The sequence below is a fragment of the Physeter macrocephalus genome, chromosome 16, assembly GCF_002837175.3.
Source record: "Physeter macrocephalus isolate SW-GA chromosome 16, ASM283717v5, whole genome shotgun sequence".
In the NCBI taxonomy this organism is placed as follows: Eukaryota; Metazoa; Chordata; class Mammalia; order Artiodactyla; family Physeteridae; genus Physeter; species Physeter macrocephalus.
The window spans coordinates 101020064-101031930 of NC_041229.1; the positions used below are offsets into that span (position 1 = coordinate 101020064).

Here is an 11867-nt window from a genome sequence, read left to right on the forward strand (position 1 = left end):
AGACCCTCGACGTATGTTTGTTGAATGAATAAGCTGCTTTGTGTCGGCCTGTGCTGGGAGTTGGAGGCTCGGAGCTGGACATCGTCCCTCTTCCCAGGATACTCCCAGCCCAGTGAAGGAGCCAAGACGTGCCCGCAGATGGGCATGTTACCCTCTAGGGGGTAGCAGGAGACATCAAGCCAGCAGCTCTCTGTTGAGGGTGTTAGGAGTCGAGGGAGTGCTGACGGCAGGACTCTGCACCCAGGGAAGGGGGAGAGGTCTACGGGGTCAAGAGGGTCTGTGTCTAGTGAAGGGAGGGGTCTGCAGGTGGAGAGAGGGTCCGGCTGCAGATGAGAAGCGGTGGGGCCCCCATCAGAGCCTGGTTCCCTGGACCTCTTGGAGGGGCACCTGGCTGATTCTGAGGGCATCTTTTGTTCCTTTGTGTTCCCGTCAGGCCACAGTTACCTGGAGAGGCTCCTGAATGTCGAGGTGCCCCAGAAAGTGAGGTGAGTTCAGTTCCAGGGCTTGGGGACCTTCCCAGGGCTGGGCAGGGCACACGGGGGGCCTTTCTGGGTGAGCCTCACAGGTGGAGGCGTTTCCCGTGCTCGAGCCTTACCTCATCACAGGGACTGCCCCTGGGCTGCCCACCGCCGGCCCTGCCCCTGCCCCTGCCCCAGTCTTGCCAGGCAGCGCCACCCGGGTGTCAGGTCTGCCCGAACTGCTTGTCAGCCCTGGCCTGGCCTTGACCCCTCCAGGCCTTACCCTGGGGCCTGGGCTCCACTGATTTGTCAAATCCAAAGGCCTGTGGATGAGCCGTTGCAGCCAGGAGGAGCCAGTTCAGACTGGGGTGGGTGACATGGGGGTTGGTGGGGTGCTTCCTGCTCCAGGCTTACACCCCAGCACTGCTTTGAGCCGGCGCTCCTTTTCCTGGGGGCCACGTCCTGCCATCGCTAAAACTATTCCACCGCCACCACGACTCCCTGCTCTGGAGCAGAGGGGCAGGGCTCGGGACGGGGAGACGGGTGACTTTGCCGGCCCCACGGTGAATGGAGAACGGGCCTCAAAAGAGACGTGGCTCATTCAGGCCCAAAGGGTCAAGACGGAGCTGGGAAAAGGCCGACCTCCCGAATCAAGGCCCTGATGGAATATAAGTGAAGCCAAATTCAGAAGCTGGCACCCCTCGTCTGCGGCCCAGGGCGCAGACTTAAACCTCGGAGCCACTGGCTCTGGCTGCCCGTCCTCCCATCCCTCCTAGGTCGCTACCCCAGGGCGTAGGGGAGGGGCTCCTGCGGGGAGGCTTGGGCCGGGCGGGTCCCACAGCGCCCCCTGCTCTGCTTCCAGCCCCACGGCGGAGGAGCCCAGCAAGGAAGCGGGGCCGGAGGAGGCAGCTGAGCCGGAGGTGAGACGGGCAGGCCAGGGAGGGGCAGGCGTGCGGGTCCCACGTGCAGACCCCTCAAGCCGTGGTTCTTCCCTTAGGTCCCCAAGAACAGCGGCAGCGCCTTGCGGCTCCGCAGTGCCACCCAGATCGCCATTAGCACACCCGGCTCGCAGCCTGCAGCCGGTGGCCAGGGAATGCCCTCCGGAGGGCGGCAGGGTGAGTCTCCTGACCTGCAGACCCTCAGGGCCACGCGGTCTGTGGTAGCCTCGGCCTGACTTTATCCTGGAGGAGAGGCAAGCCCAGTTTTCTGGGCTGATAGGCCGAGGGAGGGTGAGACCCAGGGTGCAGCGATCTCCTTCGAGTCTGCACGTTTCATCTCCCACCTTTTGGCTGCAGCCGCTGCCGAGTGCCCCTGGGTGGCCGTGGCTGGTTGGTGCGGGAAGCTGGGGGTGGGACCTGAATTGGGGCATTAAGTGTGCACGTGCCAGGTCAAGGCCTGGAGCCTCACTCCAGCGGGGAGCAGGAGGAACCGTGTCCTGGGCTGTGAGCACCCGGCCTCGCGTTCTGTCTCCGTCGCCGGCTCACTTCTCACCTCTGTGGGTCTCCTGGCTAAATGGCGTGAGAGCTGTGGGCTCTGGGGCCTGGCCTGCACCTCCCTGGTGGGAGGAGCACTGTAGCCGTGAGACCTTGAACACGGCTCCCCGAGCTGCTGGACGGGGGTAGGACGATGGCCATGCCAGCCCCACAGGCCCCAGGCGGCTGCCGGGACCCTTTGGAGTAAAGAGTGTCGGAGAGCCGGGGGAGAGATGGGCGCTTCCTCCTGGCGGCGAAATGAAACGTACAGACCCGCACCCCACATGTGGACCCCGCTCAGGAGGCCCCCAGCCCCGTGCCAGCCCCAGCTGGAAGGGCCGGGAGGAGTGGGATTTCGAAGCCAGTCAAGGGGCCTCTTAGAGCCTGCAGCTTCCATAGGTCTCTGCCCCTGGCTCTCGGTGCTAGAGGTGGGTGGGATGTGGGTAGGGCCACCTCGATGGGACCGTCCCGCTGCTCTCGCCCCAGAGGCCAGGCCTGGGGGCGAGGGATCTGCGGGCCGGGGGCAGCATGCCAGCTCTGCGCGTCCACAGACGGGTCCAGGCCAGGCGGTGCCCAGCCTGATGCTCCTGGCTCCCCTGGGGCCTGCCGGGAAGAGAGCCTCGCCCCTGCCACGGCTGCTGCCGGTGGGCGCTTTCCCCTGACCCCTCCGTGCTCTCCCGAGCGCCCCCCTGAAACTGCTCTCTCCACAGAGGCCCAGACTGTCCAGGCCGATGGCCCCAAGGAGCCGCCTCAGAGTGTCAGGTCTGCGTGGGGGAAGGCGTGTGCAGGCGACCATTTTGAGGGGCCCAGAGGGGCACGAGCCTTGAGTCCTCCCTCGGGAAGGGTGGGCGTGTGGTCAGGGGCCTCCGCATCCTCTCAGCGGGGGTGGGGACTGGCGCTCTCACTTAGTAACGGAGGTGGCTTCAGGCTGTGGGAGGAGCCTGGCCTGGGGGTGGGCCACGGGATCCCAGACCCCCCTCCTCCTGTGTCCTCCTGGCCGCGTGACCTTGGACTGGTCACTCCCCTTCCTCTGACTGGGCGGCAGAGGGTCGGTCAGGGAGACCCCACCTCTGCAGTGCTTTTCAGTCTGGAGTCCCGGGGGCTGGGCCCAGTTCCATTCACAAGGGTGACCTTTGCTGGGGCGTGGCGGGGGGCGCTGGCGGGGACGCGAGGACGGTCCCTGTGACACTGCTGCACCCGCACGCCGGCAGGAGGAAGCGCAGCTACAAGCAGGCCGTGAGTGAGCTGGACGAGGGGCAGCAGCTGGGGGATGAGGAGCTGCAGCCCCCCAGGAGCAAGACCCCTTCCCCGCCCTGTCCCGCCAGCAAGGTGAGTGAGTGTGCGTCTGCCCTCCCTCCGCCCCCGCCCCGCCCACGAGGTCTGACCCTGGTCCCTCCGCAGGTGGTGCGGCCCCTCCGGGCCTTCCTGCACACCGTGCAGAGGAACCAGACGCTCATGACCCCGACCTCGACCCCTCACAGCAGCGGCATGAAATCCTTCATGAAGCGCAACACCCCGCTGCGCGTGGACCCCAAGGTGAGGGCGGCCTGGCCGAAGGCTGCGGTGTGTCCCCAGGCTGCTGGGAGCAGCGGGGGCCTGGGCCAAGGCGGGTGTGGCCTGGCACCGGTCAAGGACCAGCTTGAGCCTCTGTGGCCCGGGGCTCCCTCGACATCTGGGGACTGTCCTGACTCCTTGGGCTCTGCACTGCAGCCTAGAGGCTCGGCCGGCTCAGGGTGACCTCCCGGGTCTTGGATCCGGGGCTGGGAAGTTGCAGAATTGGCCTGGCTGGCCACCGCATGGCCATCCGTCCCCAGGCACCGCCCCCGTTCCCTCCCGGCGGCCTGAGTAGTTAAGGCGAGGGACTCAACGTGGACGCCGACTTGTTGGGGATGAGGGCTGGGTGACGTGAGAGGAGGTGGTGGCGCTGGGAGGGGGCGCAGGCCCCAAGCAGACTCGATGGTGTCTTCAGGAGGGCCGCCTGCTTTCCAGGATGCCCTCCACCTGGCATTAACTCTTGGCTTTTTCCTTGTCTCCTCTCCTCCACAGTGCAGCTTTGTTGTAAGTAAAGCCTTTCCCTGTCCTTGTAACCTAGCTCCACCCAGCGCTTACCCGCCGTAAGCACTCACCTGTCCCTGCAAAACTGACAGCACTTGTAGAGGCACTAACATCATCACGGGGGGCGTTAAGGGCGCCGGGAGGTGGGAGGTGAGCTAGACTTGCTGGCTGGCTGGCCCGCCGGCCCAGCACTTCTGGAGCCGGTGTCCTCCCTCTGCAGAGCCTGCCCAGGAGGATGAGAGGGGGTGTGACCTGCGACTGGTCCCCAGGCAGGAAGAAGCAGAGGGGGTGTGACCTGCGATGGGCCACCAGGGCCACATCTTGCAGTGTTCCCCCCCAGCCACGTCCCTCCCACCTCCCCGGTGCCGGGCTGGCCCTCAGGGTCTGGGGCTGCAAAGAGAATAGACAAGGCATCTCTGATCCCAGGCCACCGAGATTTACAGGATCGCAGACCTAAGCTGCTGCCTTGAGGGGTGGGGCAGTGGGGAAAGGAGATCTGGGTCTGCTGGGTAACGGTGGAACTGTCAGTGCCATCCTCCAGAAAGAAGGCCACAGAAGCTGTTCTCTTCTCAGATACCCCAGAGCTGAGCTGGACCACCGGCTGTGTGCAAGGAGCCACGGGGGCCTGGGACCCGCTCGGCCCACAGTCCCAGCTCCCAGGGTCTCCCGAGCAGCTGCAAGGTTGCAGCCCCCTGAGTCCTTTAGTGTCCACTGGCGCTTTGAAGGGCCACCTGCCTGGAGGGCTTCTGCCTCCAGCCAGCGGTCTTAGGGCCTCAGCAGCACTGCCGCGGAGCTTGGCAAATCGAGAGGCTGCCCAGCAGCTGGACAGGCAGGTCCTGAACTGGCCTCTCCTGCAAGAAGGCTGGTCCCATCTGGGTGGACAGGGCCATGGCGTGTCATCCAACATGCCAGCGAGCAGGCTGTGTGGTCCTTATGTACCTGTCTTTGTGCCAGGGCCCTACTAGGCACCTGGGCCCGCAGCAGTGAACCAGCCTTGGACTTTTTCCTCCTACAAGGAACTCCCTGTGCCCCACCCAGACTGATCGGGGCCTTGCAGGAATGACCAAGAGGTTCAGGAAGCTGCCCTTTCCTGCTTTGGGGAGCCCAGGTCCCCGCATGCGACATCTGTGCGGGTGGGACAGTCCTCGGGAGGCCAGGGGACCTACCTAGGTAGGTCGCTGTGGCATTGGACCGGTTTCCTAACCTTTGGGCCTAAATTTCCTTGGCTACAAAGTGTGGAGACAGAGGTTCATTCAGGGAGATTGGATGAACCAGGGAGTAGTAGCGAGTGCCAAGTACCCAGCACGTGGATCGGCATGAAGTGGTTGTTTGATGGATGGCAGAGAGACTGCTCATTTGAGACCCCCGGAGGCAGAAGGGGCTGCACAAGCTTTTGGATCCCTCCCACCCTCTGCTTTGGGCTTGATGGTGGCCCGTGGGGAGCAGCCCACCTTCCAAGGTTGGGGCAGAGAGGAAGCACGGATTCTACGACCTAAGAAACTCTTGTTTTCTTCTATAAAATTCACAGTGCAACAGGATAAATTCTCTGACCTGGGCTGGGAAATCCTAATAGTCAAGCTTCAGGACAAAAGCCTGTTTTGCTGAGCCCTGCTGAGAGCAGGAGTCTGGGGGCAGGAAGAGAGGGTGGAGAGCGCTCCGGGTGCCACGTGGCCTTTGTTTCCCAGGTGCTTTCCTCAGAGGCCAGCGGGCGGTGTGGCCTCTTGCTGGGTTTCCCTGGGTCCGTGTGGTTGGAGAGCAAAAGGCCACCTGCTCCCTCCCTGAGGGGTCCTCCCAAAGGCCAGCATCCTCCTCCAGCCTGGCTTCCTACCCCAGCTTGGCTTCTATGACTCATGATCATCTCTCTTTCCATCTTTAAAAAAAAAATTTTTATATTAAAAAACATTTTACCGGGATTCCCTGGTGGCGCAGTGGTTGAGAATCCGCCTGCCGATGCAGGGGACACGGGTTCGTGCCCCGGTCCGGGAAGATCCCACATTCCCATATGCCGCGGAGCGGCTGGGCCCGTGAGCCGTGGCCGCTGGGCCTGCGTGTCCGGAGCCTGTGCTCCGCAACGGGAGAGGGGTGAAATCTATACTTTGTGAAAGCATAGGTTTATGTAATCACTACCGCAGTTGGGGTGCAGAGCAGTTCCATCACCCCACAAAACTCCCTCCCCAGCCCCTACCGCGTGTTCTTCATCACTATAGTTTTGTCTTTTGGAGAATGTCACATGAGTGTGATCATACAACAGGTGACCTCTTGAGATTGGCTTCTCTCACTCAGCATAATGCTTCTGAACTCAGTCATTACATTTGAAGTCAGTTTCTTGTAGACAGCATATAGCTGAGTCAGGGTGGTTGTTTTGTTTTTTAAAATTTAACAGTGTCTTATTTGATATATTTAGTGGTATGTTTCAATTTATGTCTACTGTTTTATTATTGTTGGCTGTTACCTTTGTTTTTTTCTTCTGTTTCCCCTTTCTTGCCTTTTTTGGGGTCCCTTGACGTTTTTTAGTATTCCATTTTAATTTGTCTCTTGCGATTTGGACTATATCATTTTGAGGGTTTTTAATGGTTGTTCTGAGGCATTACATACTTAACTTTCAAAATCACTTTAGCATCGGTATCTTATCAGTTTAATTGGAATGCAGAAACCTTACCACCTATAGATGCCTTGACTTCCCACTGTGTGTGATCCTTGTCTTACATATTCCATCTCCATACATCGATGACTCCAGCGGAATAATTTTTGCTTTCAACTGTCAAACATTTTAAAGAAACTCAAGAGGAAAAGAAGTCTGTTGATATTTACCCAGATATTTGTCATTTCTGTTGTTCTTCATTCTTGATGCGTCACCTTTCCTTCTGGTATCATTTCTCTTCTGTCTGAAAAACTTCCTTTAGCAATTCTTTGAGAAGAAGTCTGCTGGCAACAAATTCTCTAGTTTTCCTTTATTTGAGAAAGTTTATTTCCCTTCATTTCTGAAGGATATTTTCACTGAATATAGGTAGAGTTCCAGATTAACAGTTCTTTCCTTTTAGCAATCTTAAAATATGCTCCTTCCGTCTGGCCTCGATACTTTCTGATGAGAAATCCCCAGTCATTCAGATCATTGCTCCCTGATAATGTGTCTTTTTTCTTCTGGTGCCTGCTTTTCAGAATTTTTTTTCCTTTGTTTTAATATTAAGTTTTTAGCGGTTTGATTCTTCTGTGGCTGGACATGGGTTTCCTTGGGTTTATCCTGTTTGGGTTTTGATGACCTTCTTGAATCTGTAGATTTATATCTTTCAGCAAATCTGGACATCTTCAGCCATTATTTCTTCAAGGTTTTGGGGTTTTTTTTCAGCATTTCATAGACTTTTTTTTTTTTTTTTGCCATGCCACACGGCTTGCGGGATCTTCCCCAACCAGGGATTAAACCCAGGCCACTGCAGTGAAAGCCCAGAATCCTAACCACTAGGCCACCAGGAAAGTCCTCATAGAACTTTTGTTGTCATCTCACAGTTTCCTCAGGGTCTGTTAATTTTTCTTCAGTATATTTTCTCTCTGTGTTTAGACTGGATAAATTTTATTGATTTATCTTCATGTTTTCTCCATTCTGCTCTTGGATCTGTCCACTGAATTTTTTTTTTCAGTTATTGTATTTTTAGTTCCAAAATCGCCATTTGCTTCTTCTTTAGATCTTCTAGTTGCTGAGATTTTCTGTTTTTCCAGTTGTCTTAAGAGTGCTGTGATTATTTGTTGGAGCATTTTTGTCAGAGAATTCCAACCGGACATCTTGGCATTGGTGTCTGTTGATTGCCTTTTCCCGTGGGAGTTGAGATTTTTCTGGTCCTTGTATGCTTAGTAATTCTGGATTGCAGCCTGCACATTTTGAATGTGATGTTAGGAGACTCTGGGTCTTGTTTAAATCTTACGGAGACTGTTGATAGTTTGCTTTAGCAGTAACCCACTGGTTCTGGCTGTGGTTCCAACCTGCTTTCTGTGGCCTGTGGTTCCAATGTCCGTTCAGATTTCAAAGCCTTTACGGTGCTCTTTGGATCTGTCGTGGGTGTGCCAGTCAGCAGTCCGTCTGGGATCTGGCAGGTGGCCTGTGAGTTTAGTTCTCAAAGTTTCAGGTGTGATAGTTCGGGTCCAATCCAAACATCTCCAGTTTGGTGCTGCGCCCGGGAGTTCATAAAAACCTTATGGTATTACTTTCTCAATCTATCCAGTACTTTCCTCTTCTCTGGGGCTCCCCCTTTCTGCCCCCCAGCCAGGAAGCTGGGGCCTTAGTTACTCTGCTGTGTGCTCTCCTAACCACGTTGAGGGCCTCCGGCTGGTAGACACAAAGAAAGGTAACAGTGTTTCCCAGCGTTTTGGGATCACAGCTCCATAGTGTGGCATGGAAGGTTCTCCTCCTTGAGTTTTGACTCTGCAGGTTCCAGTAACTGCTGCTGTACCCGTTGCCACAGGATTGCTTGTGGGCCAGAGCATGAGAGAAGGGAGAAAAGGGAAAAAACCACAGTGTTTTGAGTCAGAACCAGAGGGCTCTTCCCAGAGTTCTGTGAGCACCTCGGTGATCTCTTTGGGGTCTCAGGCTTCACTGAGTTAGTGCTGGAGGGAAAAAAAAGCATTCAGCTCATTGCTGGTTCGGTGATGCTTCAAAGTTTGGTCTCCTTCCCCAGTCTGCCTGCGGCTATTTACCTTGCAGAGGCCTCAGATAACTGCTCCGTGCATTCTGTTAGGTTATACAGCCACATGTACTGGGAGAGACAGATGGGAGTGTCTACTCCCTCTCACCCATAACCGGAGCCCTTCTCTCCATCTTTAGGATGGTGTTACCTCGGGGCCAGATTTCTAGGTGGGAAATCTGCAGTCAAGGTCAGTGGCCAAGGAGAAATGGACAGTAACTAGTACAGAGAGAGGGAGGCCGATGGGTGGCTTAGCCCAGAGGTGGTGTCTAATGGGAGCCAGGTTGGGGTGAGGGGTGGGCCTCTAGTCCAGGTCCCAGCCTCTACCCTTATCCCCTGACCATTACTGGTAAAGCACCAGTCTCGTCCTTGGCCAGGGAGGGCTTGGAGGCCCCGCCTGTCCTGCTGGTTGCCTACTGCTATGGCCATGCCCCTGGGGCTTTCTGGGCCTGTGGAGGAGGAAGGTACCAGCATCAATCTGCTGAAGCAACTAGGACTTTTAAAAAGTTGTTTTTGAAATTGGTATGTAGCCATATCACAAGAAGTTTGGAAAGTGAAGGGGAAAAAAATGCCATCCCTAATCTATGTCATCAGCCTATATAGTAATCTCTGTTAGCATTTGACAGTATTTTCTTTTTTTTTCAACTGTTAGGAAAGAGTCGATACACTGTGTGTGTGTGTGTGTGTGTGTGTGTGTACACTCATAAAAGTTATAAAGCATACTAATAAAAAATTAACACGTGTACCCATCCACCCCCTTAAATAGAACATTAACCATAACTTTCAAAGCTGCCTTTCTGTCCCTTCCCAATCTGGTTCTTTTTTTAAATTATTATTATTACTTTTGGCTGCATTGGGTCTTTGTTGTTGCACGTGGGCTCTTTTAGTTGTGTCGAGCGGGGGCTACTCTTCCTTGTGGTGCGTGGCTTTCTCATTGCAATGGCTCCTCTTGTTGCAGAGCACAGGCTTTAGGCACGTGGGGTCAGTAGCTGTGGCTCGCGGGCTCTAGAGCACAGGCTCAGTAGTTGTGGCGCATCGGGCTTAGTTGCTCCGCGGCGTGTGGGATCTTCCCGGACCAGGGCTTGAACCCGTGTCCCCTGCCTTGGCAGGCGGATTCTCAGCCACTGCACCACCAGGGAAGTCCCTCGTTCTTAACTCTTTTTTCAAATATAACTTTTTATATAGTTATAACCTCTGCTAACAGAAGTAGATTAGGGATGGCATTTTTTTCCTTTATTTTCCGAACTTCTTGTGATATGGCTACATAATAATTTCAAAAACAACTTTTTAAAAGTACTAGTTGGTTCAGCAGATCAATCTGAATCATCCAGTCTTGAGCCTGACTTTCGTGTTGCCCACAACTTGGCAGGGCTCAGGTGAGGGCACTCGTGACTCAGGCCCTTGGGAGGCCTTTGGGGTCGTCCTGGCCCAGCGCGGGGCTGCCCTCACTCCCCCACCGCCACCCCCACCCCCCCCCCAGGAGAAGGAGCGGCCGCGCCTGGAGAACCTGCGGCGGAAGGAGGAGGCCGAGCAGCTCCGCCGGCAGAAGGTGGAGGAGGACAAGCGGCGACGGCTGGAGGAGGTGAAGCTGTAAGTGCCCGCCCCCTCCGGCTCCCCCGGCCCTGCTGGGCCCCCATGACCGCCCTGTGCCCGCAGGAAGCGTGAGGAGCGCCTCCGTAAGGTGCTGCAGGCCCGGGAACGGGTGGAGCAGATGAAGGAGGAGAAGAAGAAGCAGATCGAGCAGAAGTTCGCTCAGATCGACGAGAAGACGGAGAAGGTGCAGGTCTCGGTCTGTGGGCAGCAGCTTCCGTGGGCTGTGCCCTGGCGGGACCCAGGCCCGTCACACGGGGCGGCCCGAGGGTTAGGCCTGGACCCCTCGGGAAGTTACGGCGCTGATGCCCTGTATCCCTCTCCTGGCCGCCCGTGGGCCGTGGGGTCTGTTCTGAGCCACGTGGAGGGTGGAAGGTCTGCCCTGGACCGAGCACAGCCCTGCGCTCCTGGCAGGACTGGCCCCCGGGTGCCCCCTCCCGCGGGCTGTGGGGAGCCAGCCGGGGCCACAGGGACCTGGAGTGTCTGCCCCGCAGAGTACTGGGCCCCACCCTGTACGGCTGAGTGGCGGGGGGCTGCTCCAATGGGCGTCTGTGGGTGGGCTCCGCAGGCCAAGGAGGAGCGGCTGGCCGAGGAGAAAGCCAAGAAGAAGGCAGCGGCCAAGAAGATGGAGGAGGTGGAGGCGCGCAGGAGGCAGGAGGAGGAGGCGCGGAGGCTCAGGTGGCTACAGCAGGTACGAGCGCCGGGCTCGGGCGTCAGGAGGAGGCGGGGGAGGACGGCACTGCCTCCGTGCCCCTGGACCGCTGGGCACACCCCCCTCTGTCGGGTTGATCTTGGTGGGTCTTGCTGCCTTGAGCTCACAAGGAGGTTTAACAAAGGCCATGGAGGTGGGGACGGGGACGGTGACCTGCCTTGTGTTTTCTGTAGAGGCAGCAGTTTGAGGGTTAAGTGCACGGACTCTGGAGCCAGACTTCCAATCTCAGTTCTGCCATCTGTTAGCTGTGTGACCCTGGGTGGGTTATTTGACCTCTCTGTGCTTTGCTTCCTTCAGGTAGCAGTGGTATCTACTGGATAGGGTTGTTGTGAGGATTAAACGTTCTGCCTCTAAGATCACGGGCCCACCTCTTCCTGGGAACTGTCGGTCTTATGACTCTAGGGAACACAAATCTGTCATTAGGGGGTTACAGACCAATGGCTAAAATTTATGGAGTAGTTACATTGTGCCTGGCACTGTTCTAAGTGCGTCACGTGTGTAAACTCAGCAGTCTTAGGAGGCCTGGGCGTGACCGTTGTCCCCATTTTATCCGTGAGGGTAAAACCGAGGCCAGAAGGCTTCTGTGACTTGCCTCGTGTCGTCCAGCTCATGAGTTTGGCTCCATCCAGTCTGTACCCTTAACTACTAAATCTGCTGCTACAGCAAGAGAAGTTGTCGCAAGATGCTCCTCAAGCGGGTTGCAGTGGTCCTTGTGGATGGAGCCTCGTATGGAGTGTCCCTGGACTCAGCCCCTGCTCTTCTTTTTTTTTTTTTAGTTTATTTATTTTTTTAAATTTTTGGCTGCGTTGGGTCTTCTTGCTGTGTGGGCTTTCTCTAGTTGGGGTGAGCGGGGGCTACTCTTCGTTGCGGTGCGCGGGCTTCTCATTGCGGTGGCTTCTCTTGTTGC

The 11867-nt window shown here is 56.7% G+C and overlaps 1 protein-coding gene across 3 annotated transcripts in view; it reads left to right on the top strand.

Moving 5' to 3' along the window:
• INCENP (inner centromere protein) overlaps nt 1-11867 on the top strand; it is a 30515-nt gene that overhangs the window by 8911 nt on the left and 9737 nt on the right. For 2 of the 3 annotated variants that reach the window (XM_028501371.2, XM_028501372.2), the window contains exons 5-13: nt 434-485; nt 1321-1378; nt 1456-1573; nt 2641-2692; nt 3142-3259; nt 3332-3466; nt 10139-10248; nt 10315-10435; nt 10817-10939. In XM_028501371.2, coding sequence (XP_028357172.1) covers nt 434-485; nt 1321-1378; nt 1456-1573; nt 2641-2692; nt 3142-3259; nt 3332-3466; nt 10139-10248; nt 10315-10435; nt 10817-10939 — 887 coding nt within the window. Of the gene's footprint in view, nt 1-433; nt 486-1320; nt 1379-1455; nt 1574-2640; nt 2693-3141; nt 3260-3331; nt 3467-3976; nt 3989-10138; nt 10249-10314; nt 10436-10816; nt 10940-11867 lie in introns of all 3 variants that reach the window. The other variant, XM_024133280.3, reaches the window with a different exon arrangement.